Source organism: Bison bison, unplaced genomic scaffold (genome assembly GCF_000754665.1).
Source record: "Bison bison bison isolate TAMUID 2011002044 unplaced genomic scaffold, Bison_UMD1.0 scf7180017864456, whole genome shotgun sequence".
In the NCBI taxonomy this organism is placed as follows: domain Eukaryota; kingdom Metazoa; phylum Chordata; class Mammalia; order Artiodactyla; family Bovidae; genus Bison; species Bison bison.
In genome coordinates, this window is record NW_011495018.1 from 30,182,794 (window position 1) to 30,207,033 (window position 24,240).

The following is a 24,240-nucleotide window of genomic DNA, read 5'->3' on the forward strand; positions in this document are numbered from 1 at the left end:
CTATTATAACCCTGCCCATCTTCAGACTCAACTATAGTTTTTTTCCATAAAATTTTTCATTTTTTTCCTGACCCGTTTTCTGCCTTCTCTGAACTTCCATAGCAATTTGTATACCTATGAGTTGACACTGGATTTCAGACTGAATTATTGCTTATGTCTGAATTAGATTTTATGTCTGAAGTCGATTTTAAGATCTTTCAGGGCCAAGACTGTCTTACTCTTTTTCCCCTCTGCAGTGTGCCTTTGATAGAGTGACACCCATTAAATGTTTATTGGATTGAATTGCACTCTCTGTGTTCTGCAGGCACCTAATTTTGTGTGTTGCACATTTTCTACAGTAGATTTTCCAGCTATGAGTACTCAGTGAGTTTTTAATTTGGGGTCTATAAATGAGCTCAGAAAAAAGTTTTTTGTCCTGGTACACAAATAGAAAAAAGAAATTTTAATACTGGAAATGTTTGCTTTTATTTTCAGGACAGTTCCCCAGCAGTTTTGTAGAAGTTGTTACCATTCCCAGTCTAAAAGAGGGCGAGAGACTGTATGTCTGTATTTGTGAATTTACATCCCTAGAACTGAACAGTCTTCCTCTCCATCGAGGTAAGTTGATCACCCAAGAGTAGTCTGTTTAAAATAATACTGGTGGGGTCAGTCCATTTTGACAACTAGATCTTTTTTGAATTTTTATAAGTAATTAACCTCTAGAGAGTCTTCAATAATACCAAGATAGAGCTGACAATAATAAATACTTATCTTTGAGTAGCATTTTATAATTTCTACAGTATTTTTTTCTCACAAATACAGTCTCATTTCATTCCCTATATCTTGTGTGGTCAAGTCTTAGGTACTAAGACTTATTTATTAATGTACGATAATAAAGCAGGAATTGTGGTATGCAAATTAAGGCAGAGATGCAAAACATTCCCATTGCTACCCAACTATTAGGTAATGTTATTAAAGTTCTCATCAGAACAAGTTTAAAAGGAAGTGGTTTTAAACAGATAGTCATAGTCATGTCTCAGTGATATTTCAAGTATTTCCCGCTTCATGTACTCTGATAGACTTGAAAGAAAGTGAAAGTGAAGTTGCTCAGTCGTGTCCGACTCTTTGCAACCCCATGGACTGTAGCCCACCAGGCTCCTCCGTCCATGGGATTCTCCAGGCAAGAATACTGGAGTGGGTTGCCATTTCCTTCTCCAGGGGATCTTCCTGACCCAGGGATTGAATCCAGGTCTCCCACATTGCAGGCAGACGCTTGAACCTCTGAGCCACCAGGGAAGCCTGAGTGTGTAAAGAGTGACTAAACCATTTCAGCACACGTATGTATGTCCATACATTTCTGCATAAGCACAGCAACCAGTAGTGTTCCACGAACTGAAGCTTATGATCATTGCAGTTTTGTGACTCACAGCAGTCATCAGAATTGTATGATTTATTGGATATATTAATATTATTACTTTTTTGAGTATTGCACTAAGGGGAAAGACTTAATTTCCTTTTCTTTTCTTTTTTGGGCCATACCTCATGGCGTGTGGGATCTTAGTTCCCTACCAGGGATCAAACCCATGCCCTCTGCAATGGAAACAGTCTCTTTACCACTGGACCACCAGGGAAGTCCTGAAATGGGCTTAATTTCTTAAACCATGTACATATATGAGAGAGTGCTCATAGAGGTGGGGAGAGAGACCAAGCAAACTCCCTAACCTTTATTCAGTGAGAAGAAAGGAAAAGTGGACTTTGACCTTAATCCTCAAAATCAATTGTCAGAGTTTCTTGTCTTCACTTTACACTGAGCTCTGCCTCTGTTCTGAAAACATTTTTGCTAATCAGTGTTGCGAAGACAGAAATAGAGGAAGATGTTATAGTAGGGAACCTTATCTGCTCATACTCACAGTTCTTCCATTGGAGGGTTGAGTTCACATCAGTCAGACCAGTCAGAGGTGTGGAGAAAGGGCCAGAGCCCAGTGGCTAACAACATTGATACGACTTTGTTATCTATTATTCTGTGTATAACAGTATACTATATGGGAATGTACAGTATGTACAGCATGACACATAGAATATGTGGGTTCGATCTCTGGGTCAGGAAGATCCCCCTGGAGAAGGAAATGGCAACCCACTCCAGCATTCTTGCCTGAAAAATCCCATGCACAGAGGAGCCTGGTGGGCTACAGACCATGGAGTCTCAAAGAGTTGGACATGACTGAGAGACTGAGCACAAAGTTGTCTTAGATGCTAAACAGATTTTCTGCTGAATGCTTGCCTTGAGAAGAGTGGACTGATGTGTTGTGAACTTGCTTTCAAGTTAAAATCCACCTCAGGAATCCCAGGGCCACCAAGAGGTTCTCAGGAAGACCTTGGTGTGGGCCTTTCAGCCACACGTCACCTCTCCGAAGACTGACTCAGGGCCAGGCTGGATCCTGGAGCCTGTAGATCTTATCTTAACTAGCTTGTAACAAGCCTGAGGAGCTCTCTGTCTGTGGGATTGTCCAGGCAAGAATACTGGAGTGGGTTGCCATGCCCTTCTCCAGGGAATCTTTCCCGCGCAGGGATCAAACCTGAGTCTCTTAAGTCTCCTCCCACTGGGAGGTGGGTTCTTTACCATTAGCACCACCTGGGAAGCCCCTTAAAAACATAAGCAGAGCCCAAAAGGAAAGAGTGCTGAGCAGGGGATGCATAGGGAAAGAGAGATATTGTTAATTATTAATGGTTTTAGCTTGTTCTCTTCTGTGATACTTTGCTGTCTGCCAGTTAACATGCTGACTATTCAGCTCTGTTTCCTTCTGTGCTTTTCACATCTTTTTGTTCTATATGTCTTCCGATTAGGACATACAGCCTTTGAAGATGAGGAAGTTAGGTATATGTATACAGTTTTTAATTTGGGGGGAATCTTAGCATGAGACACAGAAGTGATTTTAATTCCTTTGATTTTCTATTGTTTTATACTACATATGGTTTATGAAGATCCATGTCTCCGCTCGTGAGTGTATACATTCCTTTATCCCTAGTACTTTAGTACTCTTAATCCAGTTCCTTGTTGTTTCCTTACCTTTCCTTTGATCCTTCAGTGTAGCAGTGAAGCATCTCCTCTTCTGTGATTTAATGTATGTCGCGAGGGATTTGGAAACCTTTAAGAGCATGTGGGATAATGTTTGAGACCTGTTTTGTTTTACCATGCTGCCTTCAGTTGTTATTTACTTACCTTTCAGAAGTATCACTGAAATAAGAGAGAAAGTATATTTATTTTAACTATAAAATTACATTGTTTATATATATGTATAATTAATAAATATATATTATATATAGTTAAAGCCAAGCCGGCAGTATAGTTTAGGGGGTGAGAATTCTGATGTCCCTAGATTTAAATCCAGCTTCACAACTCAGTAGCTATTGACTTTGGTTTAATTACTTAAGTTCTCTTGGTCTCAGTGTCCTTATCTACAAATGATAGCACCTACCTCAGGGTAGTCGCGAGGACTAAATGAGGTTATACATTAAAGCATCTGGCACAGGGAAAGCACTCAGTAAGAATTAGCCATTTTGTGGTTCTCATCCTGGAGCTCATAAATGTGCTTCAGGGGCCTCGTTTCTTGATAATTGTGTGAAGTTTTGTGTGTGTCTGCATTTTCCAGGGAGATTCTGTTTGGAATGAAAAGCACCAGTGGTTCTGCCAGCAGGTGTCACCCTTTCTCCTTCCCCTGAAGCTTCCCGTTTGTGTTGGTCTGTTCCCTATAGTTGGAGTTATATTTAAATTCAGAAACAAGTTTGTCTCCTAGAAAGATCAATGCGAGTGCTATCCTAAAAATACAGAGTGGGGAAAAGAGAGAGACAACAAAAAACAAAATGAGAGTATGGCAAAGAAAAGACAGTGAAAGAGAAAAAAAAGTTAGAGTGATGAAATATTTAATTGCCTTATACAATACGGAATGCTTACTCCTTGCTTACAACCCCATGCTTCTAGACTACCTCCCTACCCCCAAAAAATACAAATACAAATTAAATTGATAAATTTATTTATAAATAGATAAATGATAATTATCAGTTAAAGCACTTGTGTCATAAATTTCTGGTGTCATGTGTGTGAGATATCAGGATTAAGGTTCTGATACGGCTCATGTGGAAGCCTAGGTACAGAGTGTGGTCAGTCTGCATAGAGCACAGAGTCCCTGGGCACTAGGATTCAGTGAGGACCTAAAACCTGCAGAGCCAGACTACTTATATTCAGACTCTAGGACTCTCTTATCATCTTATTCTTAATGCATTTCTTGTTCAAATATAAAATAAAAATTTAACCAGAAGAAACAAGCACTGTGGTGACTGGGATTAATTGTGCATAAATAAAAGGCTCAGGCTTACCCTAAGAGTCACCCCACTTCCTATTTTTCTGTTCTCAAAATCTGGTCACCGTATTCCAGGAGTTCCTCGTATTGTTGTTTTTGAAGTCTAGAAATGACCGCCAAGTAGCCTCCATTCCTAAACAATCAGAATGCAAAAAACTCAATAATAGGGCTATATAAAATAAAAGTATTCAACAAAATTATCTCTGAAGTGCTTTTTAGGGACTAAATTGTGACTTTAAAAAAAATTCACCTTTATTATATAGAAATAATCAACAGAATGACAGTCTGCAGATAATAAAGCCTATCAAAACAGTCACTCAACAGAAAATAGGGAAACAAATCCTACTGTAAGGATTTCATAGAGATCTGGCATTACAAGAAAATATTCTGATTCTGCAGCTTTAAAAAAGCCAGTTCATTTCAAAGCCAATAGAGTGGGAGTTATGGCACACTTTTATTCTTGGTCACTAAAAGGCTTGTTGTGTCTGAACAGTAGCCATGTCTCCAGTGAGTTTCTTCTGTGGTCCTGTTGGAATGGGGAAAAGTCACTTGTAATTCTCAGGACCCCAAGCTCTGACCAATGGGATATTGAATCAGAAATTAAAGGGAAAATAGAAATACAAGACAAAGACCCTATTTTTCAGGAACATCTAAGCAAACCAGTATGAAATCAGTGAGAGTGATTTAGTGCCTACCACTAAATGCAAAAATCTCACATTAGGAGCTATATAGTCTAGAAATATACAAGTGTCAAAACTGTTGATACAAGTGATAAATTCTTTAGTAGACTACAGATGACCAAGATGTGTGCAGACCTTTAAAGTGTATTAGAGAAATATGCTAAGGTTTTGGATGGAGAGGCTTGTTTAGGAGGCAAAGTCCCCTTGTGTGGGATTAGATTCTCAGAGGTGAGATAATACTGGATAGCTGGGGATGGGGCAGGGGGAGGTTGTATCTGGATGTGAATGCCAGGTTGCATTGAGGTGAAAACATAAGAACAGCCTTTTGGTAGCTTGGGCTTCCCTGGTAGCTCAGCTGGTAAAGAATCTGCCCGCAATGCAGGGTTTGATACCTGGGTTGGGAAGATCCCATGGAGAAGGGAAAGGTTACCCACTCCAGTATTCTGGCCTGGAGAATTCCATGAACTGTATAGTCCATGGGATCACAAAGACTCAGACACGACTGAGTGACTTTCATGAACACTTTCTTTTGGTAGCTTAGTAACTAAACCTCTTTGGAGAACATTCAAAGCAAGCTTATTTTCTTTTAATATATTTCAGGTAGTAAGAATAGGATTATTATAGAAAAAGCCTTGGTTAATAGGAAGAAGCCTTCATGTCCCATGGTAAACATTTGAGCAGGGGAAGAATATGATAAAATTGGTATGTTTATAGTCTTAGTTTGGTAGATTGGAAGAGACAATGTCTGGGGAAAGTTTTAAAAGAAAGAGATGATGAGAGTCGGACTAGATGGTAGCAACGAGCAAGTGATGAATGGAATAAATGTTTTGAGAGAAATTACAGAACAAAAGGAAATTGACAGCATGGAGCTAGTTTTGGAGGGAAGATATATTTATTGGGAAATTGAAGAATCTTCACTAATAATGAGGACATTGAGTGCTTGCTGTGTGAAAGGCATTATATCAGGTTTTTGAAACAAAAAAGAGACGTGGTACCTGTCAGTATTGCATCTAATTCACTTCGTAAGAAGATAGACTTAATTTTTATAAAAAGAGCGTATAAATTGATACCCTAAATGATAATCCAGCATTCAAGTATGCTTGACTATAAAAGGCCTCATGATTTTGCCAGGTGCTTGGCTCTCCTGGTCTTATTTCACTTGGTCCAGTTGCATTCCTTAATCACCCCTACTCATGAAAGGGAGATTGACTTAAATGTTAAGAAAGTTAAAAAAAAATTAAAATCGATAATCTACAAAATGAATAGTTCATAATTAGAAAATTAAAAGTTTGCTGCAAAACAATAGAGGAATTTGTTCACTGGGGTGAATCATAATAGGTTGAATTTTAGTTTCTTTTTTTTCCAGAAACAAGCACTGTGCCCTGTCTTTTCCACTCCTCACCTTCTTCAGCAGCAAGACAGATGCTAACTGTTTAGTGTGTATTTTGTGATGATATCTTGAAACAACAATATTGAAATTACTGATTATTTTAAAAAACAAAGTCCTGATTACTTGAAACTCTTTTAAAATTTCATTATGATGTATTTTCAGGATAAGGATTGTTCAGGAGGGACTTTGAAGATTTCTTTCTTTGCTAATTTTTTATATTGAATATAACTTAGTGTGAACAATTAGATCTATTCAAAGGTTTCTAGTGGAAATGAATATGTTCTCCATCACTTATAAATAAATCCAGTGGCACAAACTTGTTGATAGTAGCATTTCTCAACCTTTTTGATCCTAGGATTCATTTACATTCTTAGAATTTTTGAGAACCTGAAGAGTACTTGCTTCTGTGAGTCTATTAATATTTACATTAGCTATTAAAGCTGAGAATTTTTTTAAATTATCAATTTATTTTTTTAATGCATATTAACATTAACATGAATAACATTTTATGAAAAATAACTAGTTTCCTAAACAAAAAAATTTAGTAAGAATAGTAACATTTGTTTACATTTTTTGCAGATGTCTTTAATATTTGGTTTAGTAGAAGAAATCTAGGGAATTTCCTGGTGGTCCCTGGTGGTAGGACTCTGTGCTTTCGCTGCTGAGGGTGCAAGTTCAATCCCTGGTCGAGGAGCTAAGATCCTGCAAGCCATGCAATGCACTCAACAGTTTTTTAAAAATTTAATTTAAAAATAGGAGAAATCTAGATTATTTTATTTAAATCAGTATTCAGTTTGCCACATTACATTGTTTTGGATGAAGTGAAAAAAAAAAATAATAGTTGTGACCTCACAGACCCTCTGAAAGATTCTTAGGGATCCACCCCCAGGGTTTTGAGGACCACATTTTGGAAACCACAGGTTTATAGGAATGTTCACTCTATTGTCACTAAATTGTCAAAAAGTGTTTATGCCTAGACTTACATTCCCTTGAATTTGGTAGGTGTTTAAGATGATGAATTGCACTATTACTTATACCACTGTCTTCCAGGGGTGATAATGGAAGTCATTATCTCTGCTTCTCTTTTCTTTCTTTAGGTGACCTAGTGATTCTTGATGGCACTCTCACTGGTGGCTGGCTGCAGGGCCGAAACTGCTGGGGTGCCCGGGGCTTCTTCCCATCCTCGTGTGTTAGGGAGCTCTGCCTCTCCTCACAGAGTCGGCAGTGGCACTCACAGAGTGCTCTTCTCCAGATCCCCGAATATTCCATGGGACAAGCCCGGGCCCTGATGGGGCTTTCTGCCCAGCTGGATGAGGAGCTGGACTTCAGAGAAGGGGATGTGATTACCATTATTGGAATTCCTGAGCCAGGCTGGTTTGAAGGGGAACTAGACGGTCGAAGAGGCATTTTTCCAGAAGGTTTTGTAGAGCTTTTGGGGCCCCTGAGGACTGTGGATGAATCGGTCAATTCTGGAAATTGTGATGACTGCATTAGTAACGGTGAAGTAGATACCAGTACAGGAGAGGAGAAAGAGCCAGAAGAGGACAGTGAGCAGCCGGGCACCTATGGAATTGCCCTTTACAGATTCCAGGCCCTGGAGCCAAATGAGCTGGATTTTGAAGTAGGTGATAAAATCCGAATCCTGGGCACCCTGGAAGATGGCTGGCTTGAAGGGTCACTGAAAGGCAGGACAGGCATCTTTCCTTACCGGTTTGTAAAGTTATGTCCTCAAACAAGGGTAGAGGAAACCATGGATCTGTCACAGGAGAGCGACCTCACCAACATTCCTGACACACCTTTGGATTGTTCAGAGAACTCCTTAGAAGCAGAAGGAAAAAGACATGAATTTCATGAGTATAAAGCAGAGAAGTCCAACTGTGTTATTTCTGAAACACCCACTTCTACCCTGGAGCACCTGACTTCTGAGTGTGAAGAAAATAAACAGTCTCATTGGGACACAGATCCCTCAGGAGGGCCCCCGGGAAGCCCAGGTGCGGGGCACGAGCAGCTTCTTGTCAAATGCTCTTCCACGACCGATCCTTCAGAGGTCGTCAATGGTGTTGCGTCCCAACCTCCAGTACCTTTTCATCCTGATTTGCAGAGAAACCAGTATTATTCTATGAGAGGGGGAAGCCACCCAAGCCCAGACCAGTATTCTGACTCTATTCCTCTAGAAGCAAGGACTCGAGACTACTCCAGCCTACCTCCCAGAAGAACTTCATACTCCCAGCCGAAAACCCTGCAGAAGCCAGGGCCACCTCTTCACAGCGCCTCTTCCCTCACTGCCTCCAGGGCAGTCAGACCCAGCCAGCTGAGCTCTCAGCTCCACGGCCTGGCAAGATGTGTGAAAAAGCACTGCACACCCAAAGAAAGTGCTTCCAGCTTTTGCTCCGCCCCAGACAGATCAGAGACGAAGCCTGGTCTGCAAGACAGGGCACCCGCCCTGGAAGCCATGACACGGTCACAAGGAGACGGCAGCACGGACCTGGATTCAAAGTTGACGCAGCAACTGATAGAGTTTGAGAAGAGCTTGTCAGGGCCCTTCCCAGAACCAGATAAAATCTTGCGCCACTTTTCAATCATGGACTTTAACTCCGAAAAGGATATTTTCCGAGGTTCCTCGAAGCTAATGACTCAGCAGGAGTTGCCCGAAAGGAGAAAAGCTCTAAGGCCCCCACCACCCCGTCCCTGTACTCCATCATCTACTCCTCCCCATGTGCCGGGAGACCAGAACCTGAGACTGGATCCACCCCTGGCAATGAGACCCTCTCGCCCAGCTCCCCTGCCTCCCTCGGCCCAGCAAAGAACAAATGCAGTACCCCCCAAGCTCTTAACCTGTAACCGTCCTGGCTGGGAGAGCCTAGAAAAGGAGGGCCCGGAGAATGTTGACAAGACTTTAGACCAGACTTCCCAGTGTCCCTTGGTCTTGGTGAGGATTCAGGAGATGGAACAGGACTTGGATATGTGCCGCAGGGCTCAGGAAGAGCTCAACTTACTGCTGGAGGAGAAGCAAGAGGAATCACTGAGGGCAGAGACCCTTCAAAATCTTGAGTTCTATGAGAATAACATTGAGAGTTTGAACATGGAACTCCAGCAACTTAGAGGTAAGTGATTAGAAGATAGTATATACTTATTTCTTGATACCCTCAAGTCCAAGTAACAGCCTACCCAAGTTTTTAGGGATATGTTACCATTTTTGATGGACAACTAAGGAATAATTTGCTTTTTATTTATTTATTTGGCTGTGCTGCATCTTCGTTGCTGTGTGGGCTTTTCTCTGATTTTGGCGAGCATGGGCTGCTCTCTGGATGTGGTCCAGGGACTTCTCATTGTGGCAGTTCTTCTTGTCGCAGAGTGCAGGCTCTAGAGCATACGGGCTTCAGTTGTGGCTCCTGGGCTCTCAGCACAGGCTTGGGAGTTGTGGCACACGGACTTAGTTGTATTCACCAGAATACTGGTGTATTCTCCAGTTGTATTCACCAGACTGCCCGAAGAAATAGTTTATAAAGTAGGAAAAGAGTGAGACAACAGCAGCTGGTCTAGGGCACAAGGAGAGAGCATGACTGCATGCCCTTTGGCGTACATGCTGGAAAGCTCTAACCCTATATCTCCTTAAGAAAGTCAGTAATAAAAAGCCCTCTATGGATCTAGGAGTTGCAGGATCCTAATAAATAAAAGCTGGGTATTCCCTGGAAAAGGAAACGGCTACTCACTGCAGTATTCTTGCCTGGAGGACCCCAAGGATGGAGGAGTCTGGAGGGCTACAGTCCATAGGGTCTCAAGAGTCGGACACAACTGAGCAACTTCACTTTCCTTTAGATCTCTAAAAGTGAATGAAAAAAAAAATCCAAGAAGAAAGAGTATTATTGGAAGATCAGAAATTGAGTAATTTTCTGAAAGATGGAAAGCAAATGGATTACAGAAAGAAAGGAAACCTCTGTCTAAGATGTGCTCAGGCAAGAATTGCTGTGCCAGTGGGCATAGTTCTGTGGGAACTCCAAAGTCAGGGGTACAACTCTGGGAGAGTGTCCTGGAGCACTTGCAGGGTGATGAATTAGAGACCAGCCAGGTCACTGGACCCACAGGTCATTTGTGGCAGTGGCAACATTTGCTCTCAAGGTAAAGCACGAGGGTGAGCCCTTAGACATGTCCTCAAGAGGGCGTTCATTTGAGTATCGGAACTCTTGGGGGAATGCCAGATAGCTTGATGACTTCCGAGGGCCTAAAAAGGAATCCGAAGGGAACACTGGCTCAGTGCTATATCCTCAAAGATACAGCAAGCTTCAGATTCTCCATCACCTTCTATATATACAGTTTTTGAGATACACTTGTAAACCATTCTTGCATTAGATGTACAGGTGGCAGAACAAAAGTCTCTCAAATTCCAGGTGGCAATAATTTCTCAATAATGATACTTTCTAGAATTAGTAGTGTTCCAGAGAAATGTTATATTCAACATTCCAGTAATGGACAGGTACTAACGGATGAAACTGTTCTTCTTTTTTTATTCCACCGACCTTTCTTTTTTTCAATGTATTTATTTTATTTTTGGCTGCACTGAATCTTTGTTGCTGTGCCAGGACTTTCTCTACTTGGGGCAAGCGGGGCTGCTCCTGCTTGTGGTGCACAGGCTTCTCATCGCAGTGACTTCTCGCGTTGTAGAGCACAGGCTCCAGGTGTGTGGGCTTCAGTAGTTGTGCTGCACAGGCTTAGTTCCTCCGTGCCACGTGGAGTCTTGCCCAACCAGGGATTGAACTCGTGTTCCCTACATTGGCAGGCAGATTTCTTAACCACTGGCCCACCAAGGAAGTCCTGTTCTACTGACCTTTTTCAGAACTAATTTAATAATTCAGCTGGTGTTCCTTCTATTTTTTTTTTTAATTCTAAAAGTTCTGTACAATGAAAGACCCACAGTAGGTGGTTATAGTCTTAATCACAAAGACTTTTCTTTATCTGACTCCACCATATACAGTATTGGCAGTGTTACTGTTGAACTGATTGATTTTTAGTAGGTGTGTTATTTGTATCAATCGCTAATATGATGAAATTACTTATTTCTTGCAGTCACTGATAGTGCCTCTTAAGGTCGTCTTTTTCTGTCTTCATAAAAAAGTACATCCAGCAATATAAGCAGTCCCTTGGAAGAGGCAGAAATTAATCAGTTTGAACACCAGCCTTTAACCCTCCAGTACAGTCCCATACAATCTCTAATCTTGAACTTTAAGGCATAAAATTTAAAACTTTTAAGAAATTAGGTATTTTTGGCAGGATTTGGTCTTCGTTGTTGCATGTAGGCTTTCTCTAGTTGCGGCGAGTGGGGGCACTCTTCCTTGCAGTTCACAGCCTTCTCATTTCAGTGGCTTCTCTTGTTGCTGAGCATGGCTCTAGGGTGAGTGGGCTTCAGTAGCTGTGGCGCACAGGCTTAGTTGATTCGCAGTGTATGGAATCCTCCCAGACAAGGGATTGAACCTATGTCCCCTGCATTAGCAGATGAATTCCTAACCACTGGACCACGAGGGAAATCCTTAAAGAACTTTTGATATAGCATTTGTCTAATCCTGATTAATATTTAGTTATTTGTATCTCTCCATGAAAATTTTAAGCCTATTGAGAAGACAGCTCCTGTGTGATAGTGGGTGTGACGTTTCCCACACACCTGGTGTGTTCATCATAAGTAGTAGACTCAGTAAATACTTGATGAGTTGAATTGAGTTTAACTGAATGAAACTGAAGTTTCTGCTCTACCTTCCAGAGCTTTCGAAGATCTCCTACCTCCACTGTTTCTTTGAACTTGGACTGCTCGGGAGCTAGGGACTGTTGGTGCTAAGATGCTGGTCTCCTTGTTAGATACAGTTAATAGTAGCAAAGTAGTCCAGTGGTGAGCCAAAATTAGGTTATTTAAAAAAAAAAATTAGGTTCTTTGTAGCTATTGCTCTTTCTTCTTTTTTTAATAGGAAAATGAATGGGCAGATGCCTAGCTATGCATATGGTATGGTAGGTATTTAATAGGAGTTTGAGAAATTAGAAAAAATATATTTAAGAAACACTTCTAATTGCAAGACTTAAGTATAGGAAGAAGGGGTATGACTTTATTTATTTGAACTGTAGTCAGTTGGGGGCTCTGGTTTGTGCTTGGTGGTTTTAGAGCAGAATATACATGACTCTTGTTTACATTCAACTCCATTTTATGGGTATCAGTGTGAATCTAGTTAGACCAACAGGGAATACACTGAATGGATTCAGTTTAAGTATAGGATGGTGTATGGATTTCCATGAGAGCTCACACATAAATGTATATAGCCTTTATACTATTCTTCATATGGCTCCTTCTTAAGACTCTGGAATTATGAAGTCATGAGGACTCATTTACTAGAAGCTCTATTTTTTTTTTCCCCCCAAATCTGATGTGTTACCTTTTATAGTTTTCTGTTCCTGCAGGTATCTTTCAGCTCAGTTTTTATTTTCTTTACATATGGTAAGGATAGTTGTTTTATAGTCTGTGGGGGATGACAGAAGATGAGATGATTGGATGGCATCACCAACTCAGTGGACATGAGTTTGAGTAAACTCCAGGAGTTGGTGATGGACAGGGAGGCCTGGCGTGCTGCAGTCCATGGGGTCGCAGAGTTGGACATGACTGAGTGACTGAACTGAACTGATGATGATTTCAAGGTATTAAGTCTTACTGGGAGTGTTTTTAATGTCACATGGTTCTTATTCATGTGGTCTACACTCATCATGTGTCTGGTTATCTTTTTCTATGTGCTAGTCATAGTGTTTGGAAAATATCAAGATCTGAGATGAATTAAGACATGACTCCAGAGAGGACTTGCATTTATTTCTGTCAGTTGCTTGTGGTCAGCCAGTGTTTCCAAATTCCTGAAGGATAGTAATTGTGAGGTTCTGAAACAAGAAATTGGAATTCCTGGTAATTCCTAAAGTTATAAATTATTCTGTATTTTCTTAAAGGCTCTTTATATTTTGTTAATAATAGTGATAACTATAAAAATTAATAGTGAACAGTTTTTCTGTTAGGATTATACTAAAAGTTTCAGAGATTTTATGTGTATATATATATGAAATAAATGCATGTGTTATTATGAACCAAAATATTAGATTATGTATCTTAATAACATGTAAAATTATTCTCTAGCTGATAATAAACTTTGAAATATTTTTTACTTTTTACATTAATTTTGGATTTGTAAAGAAGTTGCAAAAATAGTAGAGCTCCCCTATGCTTTCACTCAGCTTCCCCTAACCCTAATATCTTACATAATCATAAAATATTGATATTTATCAGAATTAGAAAATTAATATAATAGGTATCTAATAATATAAAATATTAAAAGAAGGGAATATTAACAAAATAAATGTTAAATAAAAAGTTTAAAAACTATAAAATGATACCACAGATATTTAATATTTAAAAGTGATTTTTAAAACAAAATTTTAAATACACAAGCATTAGTTACCCTATCTGATGGCTGATGGTATTGATCCTTGTTTTGTGACTGATGTCTCAGACATAGAAAGTTTCTGTTGATGTTGGTTGAATTGTTGAGTGTATCCAAAAGCGTCTTCGGTGGGGCCACTAGGGCACATGTTGCTTTGCATAAGCTCGTACTCTGTTTTTTTTTTTTGTACAGACAGGTTTTCTTTTTTATTTTCTAGCAACTATTTGTATTTATTTTTTTTTTAATTTGATAATGCTTTATTTTTTTTTTTATTTTAAAAAGCAGGAGGAGTAATATTTTTAGAGGTCATAGTACTTCTATCATTATATTCAAACTGAAGATCATCGAAAAGGCAGAGGTCATGAGTCACCACAAGAATTTTCACATTTTAGAAAACATAAATGAACATTGAAGGAAGTAAAGCTCTATCTTCAAGCTTTCCAGTGCTTCCAGTTTGATGCTAAAATTATTGGCTTTGTGTTCAATGCAGCGACCTGGTAAAGCAATGAAGTTGTATTACAATTTGTAGTACCCTCACTTTTGTTTTCTTTCCTATTTGACTATCATTTGTAAGGAAATCAACAGTTGATTTGCAGTGTTTTAATTCCTGCTGTACAGTAAAATGATTCAGTTATTCATATATACATTCTTTCTTTCTTCAGAGATGTGCACCATTTTTAAAGACTTTATTGGATTTGTTATAATATTGCTTCTATTTTATGTTTTGGGGATTTTTGGCCAAAAGGTGTGTGGGATCTTAGCTCTGCTACCAGGGATCGAATCCACACCCCCTGCGTTGGAAGGTAAAATCTTAACGACTGGGCTGCCAAGGAAATCCCTATTCTTTCTATTTATTAACAATTAAAATATTCTGTCTGCTTGCTATGATTTTGACTTCGCCATTGAAAGCAATGTTGTTTTGCTAATTCAAATTTTAGACAATAAGTTTGTGACAATATTCACATCTTAAAAAAAATTTTATTGAAATAGTGTACAACATATTAATTTCATTGGAAAGACCCTGATGCTGGGAAGGATTGAAGGCAAAAGAAGAAGGGGGTGGCAGAGAATGAGATGGTTAGATAGCATCAGTTAGTCAGTTCAGTTGCTCAGTCATGTCCGACTCTTTGTGACCCCATGGACTGCAGCACACCAGGCTTCCCTGTCCATCACCAACTCCCGAGCTTGCTCAAACTCATGTCCATTGAGTCAGTGATGCCATCCAACCATCTCATCCTCTGTTGTCCACTTTTCCTTCTGCCTTCAATCTTTCCCAGCATCAGGATCTTTTCCAATGATTCAGTTATTTGCATCTTTACAGCATCAGACTTTACTTCCATCACCAGTCACATCCACAACTGGATGCTGTTTTTGCTTTGGCTCTGTCTCTTCATTCTTTCTGGAGTTATTTCTCCACTGATCTCCAGTAGCATATCGGGCACCTACCAACCTGGGGAGTTCATCTTTCAGTGTCCTATCTTTTTGCCTTTTCATACTGTTCATGGGGTTCTCAAGGCAAAAATACTGAAGTGGTTTGTTATTCCCTTCTCCAGCGGACCGCATTGTGTCAGAACTCTCCACCATGACCCATCTGTCTTGGGTGGCCCTATACTCATGGCTCGTGGCTTGAGTTAGACAAGGCTGTGGTCCATGTGATCAGTTTGATTAGTTTTCTGTGATTGTGGTTTTATTATTTTTTTGCCTTTTCATACTGTTCATGGGGTTCTCAAGGCAAGAATACTAAAGTGGTTTGCCATTCCCTTCTTCAGTGAACCACGTTGTGTCAGAACTCTCTACCAAGACCCGTCTGTCTTGGGTGGCCCTACACTCATGGCTCATGGCTTGAGTTAGAAAGGCTGTGGTCCATGTCATCAGTTTGATTAGTTTTCTGTGATTGTGGTTTTCATTCTGTCTGCCTTCTGATGGCATCACAGACTCACTAGATGAGAATTTGAGCAAACTTCAGGAGATAGTGAAGGACAGAGGAGCCTGGTGTGCTACAGTCCATGTGGTCACAAAGAGTTGGACACGACTTAGCCACTAAACAACAGCAGAAACATACTGCATAATAGTTCAGTACTAATATTTGCATCTCCTCTGCATTTCTTTTGTTAAAATACTTGAACTATATTAAAAATACTTAAATGAACTACAATCTGTAGCAAATACAAGCACTGGGAAAAACTTAGCAAACGTATTTGGCTAGTATTAAAATAATAGAGGGCTTCCTTGGTGGCCCCGTGGTAAAGAATCCACCTGCCAATGCAGGAGACGCAGGTTTGATCCCTGGGTCAGGAAGATCCCCTGGAGCAGGAAATGGCAACCCACTCCAGTATTCTTAGCTGGAAAATCCCATAGACAGAGGAGCCTGGCAGGCTACTGTCCACAAGGTTGCAGAAGAGTTGGGCATTGCTTAGCGACTAAACAACAACAAAATAATAGAATGTTTGCCTCTGAGCAAGATTTAACACGGCTCAGAATCATGAGTCAGACTTGCCAATTTAAGGACTTAATTTTGCTTCTAAAATTTTACATTTCTTGGACCATCACTTACAAGGCTTATATAAAATATACTGTGCAAATAAGCTTATTAATATTTATTTTAATTGTAAGAGTGACTCATTGTTAGCACACAGGGCCATTGAAACACACAAGCTTTATAAATACATTCATAGCATAGCAACGGCTACAAACAGTACTAACTGATAGATCCTGATCACTTTTCTTTGTACTCTTGTCCTGGTCAACCTTAATCTTCACTCTGTGTTCAGTATTTCTGCTTGTGGGCTTCCCTGGTAGCTCAGTGATAAAGAATGCACCTGTAGTATAGGAGATGTTTGATCCATGGGTCTGGAATATCCCTTGGAGAGGGAAATGCAACCCGCTCCACTATTCTTGCCTGGAAAATCCTGTGGACAGAGAAACCTGGCAGGCTACAGTCTTTGGGGTCGCAGAAGAGTCGAACGTGACATTTTCTGTGTTGCGAAAGCAACTTGACATTGGTTGTTGTTGTTCAGTCACTAAGTTGTGTCTGACTATTTGTGACCCCGTGGACTGTAGCATGCCAGACTTCCCTGTCCTTCACTGTCTCTTGGGAGTTTGCTCAAAGTCATGTCCATTGAGTCAGTGATGCTATTCAACCATCTCATCCTCTGTTATCCCCTTCTCCTCCTGCCCTCAATCTTTCCCATCATCAAGGTCTTTTTAGATGAGTCAGTACTTCCCATCAGGTGACCAAAGTATTGGAACCCTAGCTTCAGCATCAGTCCTTCCAGTGAATATTCAGGAGTGATTTCCTTTAGGATCAACTCATTTGATCTCCTTGCAGTCCAAAGGACTCTCAAGAGTCTTCTCCAGCAGCACAGTTCAAAAGCATCAGTTCTTCTGCCCTCAGCCTTCTTTATGGTTGAACTCTCACATCCGTACATGACTACTGGAAAAACCATAGCTATATGAACCTTTGTCACCAAAGTGATGTCTCTGCTTTTTAATATGCTGTCTAGTTTTGTCATAGCTTTTCTTCCAAGGAGCAAAGTGTTCTTTAATTTCATGGCTGCAGTCACTGTCTGCAGTGATTTTGGAGCCCAAGAAGATAAAGTCTCTCACTGTTTCCACTTTTTCCCCATCTATTTGCCATGAAGTGAGAGACCAGATACCATGATCTCAGTTTTGGGAATGTTGAGTGTTAGACCAGCTTTTTCACTGTCCTCTTTCACCTTCATCAAAAGGCTCTTTAGTTCCTCTTTGCTTTCTGCCATTGCTAAGTCACTTCAGTCATGTCCGACTCTGTGCGACCCCAGAGACGGCAGCCCACCAACCAGGCTCCACCGTCCCTGGGATTCTCCAGGCAAGAGCACTGGAGTGGGTTGCCATTTCCTTCTCCAATGCATGAAAGTGAAAAGGGAAAGTGAAGTCGCTCAGTCCTGTCCGACTCTTCGCGACCCCATGGACTGCAGCCTACCAGGCTCCTCCATCCATGGGATTTTCCAGGCAAGAGTACTGGAGTGGGGTGCCATTGCCTTCTCCTTTCTGCCATTAGGGTAGTATCATCTTCATATTTCTCTCAGCAATCTTGATTCCAACTTGTGATTCATTCAGGCAGGCATTTCACATGATGTACTCTGCATAGAAGTTACATAAGCAGGGTGACAATATATAGCCTTGATGTACTCCTTTCCCAATTTTGAACCAGTCTGTTTTTCCATGTCCAGTTCTAACTGTTGCTTCTTGACCTGCATACAGATTTCTCAGGAGGCAGGTAAAGTGGTCTGGTATTCCCATCTTTCAGAAGTTTCCACAGTTTGTTGTGATCTCACAGTCAAAAGCTTCAGCTTAGTGCAGCAGAAGTAGATCATTTTCTGGAATTCTCTTGCTTTTTTTTTTTTTTTTATGATCCAATGGATGTTGGCAATTTGATCTCTGGTTCCTCTGCCTTTTCTAAAAGCAACTTGAACATCTGAAAGTTCTTGGTTCACATACTAGTGAAGCCTAGCTTGAAGGGTTTTGAGCACTACCTTGCTAGCATGTGAAATCAGTTAAATTTTGCAGTAGTTTGAACATTCTTTGGCGTTGCCCTTCTTTGGGATTGGAATGAAAACTGACCTTTTCCAAACCTGTGACCAACTGCTAAGTTTTCCAAATTTGCTGACATACTGAGGGCAGGACTTTAACAGCATCATCATTTAGGATTTGGAATAGCTCAACTGGAATTCCATCACCTCCACTAGCTTTGTTCATAGTAATGCTTCCTATGGCCCACTTGACTTCACATTCCAGGATGTCTGGCTCTAGGTGAGTGACCACACCATTCTGGTTATCCAGGTCATTAAGACCTTTTTTGTACAATTCTTCTGTGTATTCTTGCCACCTCTTCTTAATCTCTTCTCCTTCTGTTAGGTCCTTGCCATGTCTGTCCTTTATTATGCCCATCTTTACATGAAATGTTCCCTTGGTATCTCCAGTTTTCTTGAGGACATCTCTAGTCTTTCCCGTCTATTGTTTTCCTCTCTTTCTTTGCATTGTTCACTTAAGAAGGGTTTCTTATCTCTCCTTGCTATTGTCTGGAACTCTGCATTCAGTTGGATATATACAGGGTAGAACATTAGGAGGCATATTTGTGAGTATAGTGTATTGAGGAATGACATGTTATAGTGGACTTCAGGATGGTGTCAGTTCAGTCACTTATTCATTCAGCAAATGTTGGTGCCAGGCACTGTGTTAAGGACAAGGTACATAATAACAAACATAGATGTTGTCTGCTTTCCAGGAGGTTCTGGTCAAGTGACTTGCGAATTAATAATTAAAGTCCACATCTAAAACACAGTACCAAGAGTTCCTTGGTGGTTTAGTGGTTAGGATTCTGGGCTTTCACTGCTGTTGCCCAGGTTCAATCCCTGGTCAAGGAACCGAGATCCACAAGCCATGTGTCATGGTCAGAAGAAAACCAAAATAGAACAACAGCAACAAAAAAGGGTACCTTCAAATCTGATAGTTTGGCTTCTGAAGCAGTAGAAATTCTCAGGGTTAGTCCAAAATTTCAGATTTCCCTGTATATGTTTCTTTTAGAAACATTGATTAGGACTACATCCTGTAGCCTTGAGAGAATCTCATTTTAACATATCATAGTTCTTTTCTATCTCTAGGAGAGGTTCGCATGCTTGAATTTGTCAGGGCTGTACATTCATTTCTTTACTCAGCAAGTAGTATTTCTTGAGCACATACTATGAACCAGGCACTGGCTATACACTGATCAATGAAAAGGATATAGTAGTATCATTCATATTTGTGTATCTTTGAGACTCTAGTGAGCATACTGATATTAACCTGTGTTTATCACACTGTCTGTCTCTCTAGCTGCCTTTGAATCATGGCTGTAGTTACTTTTCATGTGGGCCATGACCCTGTTGATCTAAATCAGTGCAGTGGATGATAATTTGTAGAGTTAGCTTCTTCCATTTGGAATCTTGCTCCTAAACTTTTCCCTTTAAGGTAATGCTAAGAGAGGAAGGTTGAGCAAAGACTCTCGGGGTGATTTTTATTTTTATTTTTTTATTTTATTTTTTTTCCGGTCTCAGTCCGTTCTCAGAACACGCTCCATCACCTAGTTCCCAGAACTCAGATTGCGCAGTGGTCACGTCATCATCGACCAGGGCTTGCAGGGACCACCCTAACATCACCCAAATCTTAGCCTAACTGCCTCCCCCTAACCTCCCAGCCCCCGGGTCCCTGGCCCCATTTCTCCTGACACATTTTCATAATCCTCTCAGGCTCCGGGCCAGCGGCGCCGTCAGCCATGGGGCCCGATCATATAAGGAAAATACTGCGGCCTCATCCGGGGGCTGCATCGTGGACCCGGGGGCGACCCTGTCCCCTACGCCACTCGCTACACTCGGGGTGATTTTTAATTTGAATTTTAAATGACTGTTGCATAGGTAGTGCTTTGTTGTTGTTGAGTCACTCAGTCATATCTGACTCTCTGTGACCCCACGTCCTGCAGCACACTAGGCTTCCCTGTCCTTCACAGGTGGCGCTAGTGGTCAAGAATCTGCCTGCCAATGCAGGAGACAAAGGAGATGCGGATTGGATCCCTGGGTTGGGAAGATCCCCTAGAGGAGGAAATGGCAAACCACTCCAGTATTCTTGCCTGGAAAATTCCATGGGCAGAGGTTCTGATGGGCTGCAGTCCATGGGGTCGCAGAGAGTCGGACACGACTGAGCACGCACACATCTCACACATTAAGTCAGAATATGTTTTTCAGAAAAGTAATGTTTTCAGCAAGATACTGGGTGAGATTTACTATCCACTACAGAGAGTCATTAGGTTTAGAGAATGATCGATATGGAATAATAATCTCTGTACACTGAAGTGATACGTAATAGTCCAGACAGATTTTTAAAAACTTAAAAGTATAGTTTTTCTACATATAGAAGCAATTTATTATTCTGAAGACTTCTTGGAATGCCTCAGTTGTAAGAATTCTTAAACTAGTAAAAGATAAATAGAGTTTTAAAGCTAAGGCATTTTGTAGTCTTTCAAGATATAAATGTTTTTGTAAAATAAATAATGATTTTTCTTTCTAATAATTAAAAATACAAACATAATTTAAAAAACAAACAAATAGTATCCTCAGCTTGTGTAACATCTAGTTTAGGGTGTTGGCTCAGTAAAAATTAGCTCAGTTACTTAAAATGGATTTTTTTCTTGGTATGAAACAGCAACCATAGTCAGAAGCCGTTTGGGGTCTGTGATTCAGGACAGAAGCTAGTTTTCCTCTTAGGATAGATGGTTTAATGTCTGTCAAGATATATAGCTGGAAATGGTTAATTTAGTTATAATTAGCCTGTGAATCCCTGTTTCTTGCAGTTTGTAGTGTAGGTTTGTGAACATTTCCTCACCCTCAGCTCCAGGAAGAGGGGTGGAAAAGCTGTAAAAGCTCCAGGGTTTTAGATTTCATCCAGGCTTTGCAGCACTTAGTGAAAGGACCCGCCTCCTGCCGCAGCCAAAAGCGTTCCTGCTGCCACTGGCTAGTTACCTGAGTGTGGGGACTCCTGTGTTTACTTTATCAGATGCATTCAGCAGCAAGACCCCAAAGAGGAAGAACTCTGCTAAGTCGCTTCAGTCGTGTCCGACTCTGTGCGACCCCATAGAAGGCAGCCCACCAGGCTCCCCCGTCCCTGGGATTCTCCAGGCAAGAACACTGGAGTGGGTTGCCATTTCCTTCTCCAATGCATGAAAGTGAAAGTGAAGTCGCTCAGTCATGTCTGACTCTTAGCGACCCCATGGACTGCAGCCCACCAGGCTCCTCCATCCATGGGATTTTCCAGGGAAGAGTACTGTAGTGGGGTGCCATTGCTTTCTCCAGGAAGGACTCTAGGACAGTAATTTATTCAATAAATATGGTTGAGCTTCCACTGTATTCCAGTCAGGGTTCTAGAGTTACAGCAGCAATCTCTGCCCCCTTGGGAAGACAATAAGTAAAAATATGTGTATTATTAGAAGGTAAAAGAACCTATAGAATCAGGGAAAATCTCAAGGAAAAGTGACTTTTTTACTCATTAAGTATTTCTTGAGCACATACTGTGATCCGGCACTGGATATACACTAATTAATAAAAAAAGATATAGTAGTATCATTCATATTTGTGTATCTTTGAAACTCTAGTGATCATACTGGTACTGACCTGTGTTTATTATCCTTTCTGTCTGTCTAGCTGCCTTTGAATCATAGCTGTAGTTACTTTCCATATCGGCCATGACCCTGTTTATCTAAGTCAGTGCAATGGATGGTAATTTGTAGAGTTAGCCTCTTCAGCATCTGGAATCTTGCTCCTAAATATCTCCCCTTAAGGTAATGCCTTAAGGCTTTGAATGAATATCTGAAAGATTTTAGAGATTCAGCCAAGCCATTTTGGGGTTAGGGTTTTTTTTTTCAGGCAGCTAGAATTGCAAGTATGAGAATATGCCTGGTGTTTGAGGAATAGCAAGGAGGCCAGTTTATAAACGTGCGGGCTGTGTAAGTCCATCATTCAAAGTGGAGAAGCCCCAGGAAGGCTCTGAGCAGGGGAACAACATGATGTGACTTAGAACTTGATAGAGTCACTTTGGCTGCGGTGTTGAAAATAGACAGTAGATAGAGATACAAGATCGGGGGCAGCGGCACCCCACTCCAGTACTCTTGCCTGGAAAATCCCATGGACGGAGGAGCCTGGTAGGCTGCAGTCCACAGGGTCCCTAGGAGTCGGACACGACTGAGCGACTTCACTTCACTTTTCACTTTCATGCATTGGAGAAGGAAATGGCAACCCACTCCAGCATTCTTGCCTGGAAAATCCCAGGGATGGGGGAGCCTGGTGGGCTGCCGTCTCTGGGGTCGCACAGAGTCAGACACGACTGAAGTGACTTAGCAGCAGCAGCAGCAGAGATACAAGGGCAGAAGCAGAGAGACCACTTAGGAGGCTACGATCTAGGCAAGAGATGATGTAGCTTGGGCCAGGATGGTAGAGTGGGGATGAGGGAAAGTGCTCAGTTATTTTGAGCATCATATATTGATATAAGGTATATTTGAGTTGGAGCCAGTAGGAGTTGCTAGTGGATTGGATATGAGGTGAACAAAATGAGGACAACGCTGAGGCTGAGCAACTGGAAGGACTGGAGTTGCCAGTAATTTCTCAATTAATGGTGAAGAGTACAGGAGACTCTGGTTGGTGGGGGAGGTGGGACAGGGCAGAGATCAACTGTACAATTTGATGTAGAGGCCAGAGTTCAGAGGAGTTAAGCCTGGGGACATAAATTTGGGACCAATTTTGAGAGCATATAGACATAAATTCTCTTCAGTGCAGTCGCTAAGTCATATCCGACTCTTTGCGACCGCATGAACCGCAGCACCCCTGACCTCCCTGTCCATCACCAACTGCTGGAGTCTACTCAAACCCATGTCCATTGAGTCGGTGATGCCATCAAACCATCTCCTCCTCTGTCATCCCCTTCTCTTCCTGCCCTCAATCTTTCCCAGCATCAGGGTCTTTTCAAATAAGTCAACTCTTTGCATGAGATGGCCAAAGTATTGGAGTTTCAGCTTCAACATCAGTCCTTCCAATGATCACCCAGGACTGATCTCCTTTAGGATGGACTGGTTGGATCACCTTGCAGTCCAAGGAACTCTCAAGAGTCTTCTCCAACACCACAGTTCAAAAACATCAATTCTTCGGTGCTCAGCTTACTTTATAGTCCAAATCTCGCAGCCATACATGACCACTGGAAAAACCATAGCCTTGACTAGACGGACCTTTGTTGACAAAGTGATGTCTCTGCTTTTGAATATGCTGTCTAGGTTGGTCATAACTTTCCTTCCAGGGAGTAAGTGTCTTTTAATTTCATGGCTGCAGTCATCATCTGCAATGATTTTGGAGCCCCGAAAAATAAAGTCTGACACTGTTTCCTCTGTTTCCCCATCTTTTTGCCATGAAGTAATGGAACCAGGGTGACAGTATACAGCCTTGACGTGCTCCTTTTCCTATTTGGAACCAGTCTGTTGTTCCATGTCCAGTTCTAACTGTTGCTTCCTGACCTGCATACAGATTTCTCAAGAGGCAGGTCAGGTGGTCTGGTATTCCCATCTCTTTCAGAATTTTCCACAGTTTATTGTGATCCACACAGTCAAAGGCTTTGGCATAGTCAATAAAGCAGAAATAGATGTTTTTCTGGAACTCCCTTGCTTTTTCCATGATCCAGCGGATGTTGGCAATTTGATCTCTGGTTCCTCTGCCTTTTCTAAAACCAGCTTGAACATCAGGAATTTCACAGTTCACATATTGCTGAAGCCTGGCTTGGAGAATTTTGAGCATTACTTTACTAGCATGTGAGATGAGCGCAATTGT

General features: G+C 41.2%; 1 protein-coding gene across 2 annotated transcripts in view; it reads left to right on the forward strand.

Moving 5' to 3' along the window:
- DNMBP (dynamin binding protein) overlaps positions 1 to 24,240 on the forward strand; it is a 117,720-nt gene that overhangs the window by 35,646 nt on the left and 57,834 nt on the right. For both annotated transcript variants that reach the window (XM_010859537.1, XM_010859538.1), the window contains exons 3-4: positions 475 to 597; positions 7,505 to 9,511. In XM_010859537.1, coding sequence (XP_010857839.1) covers positions 475 to 597; positions 7,505 to 9,511 — 2,130 coding nt within the window. The remainder of the gene's footprint in view (positions 1 to 474; positions 598 to 7,504; positions 9,512 to 24,240) is intronic.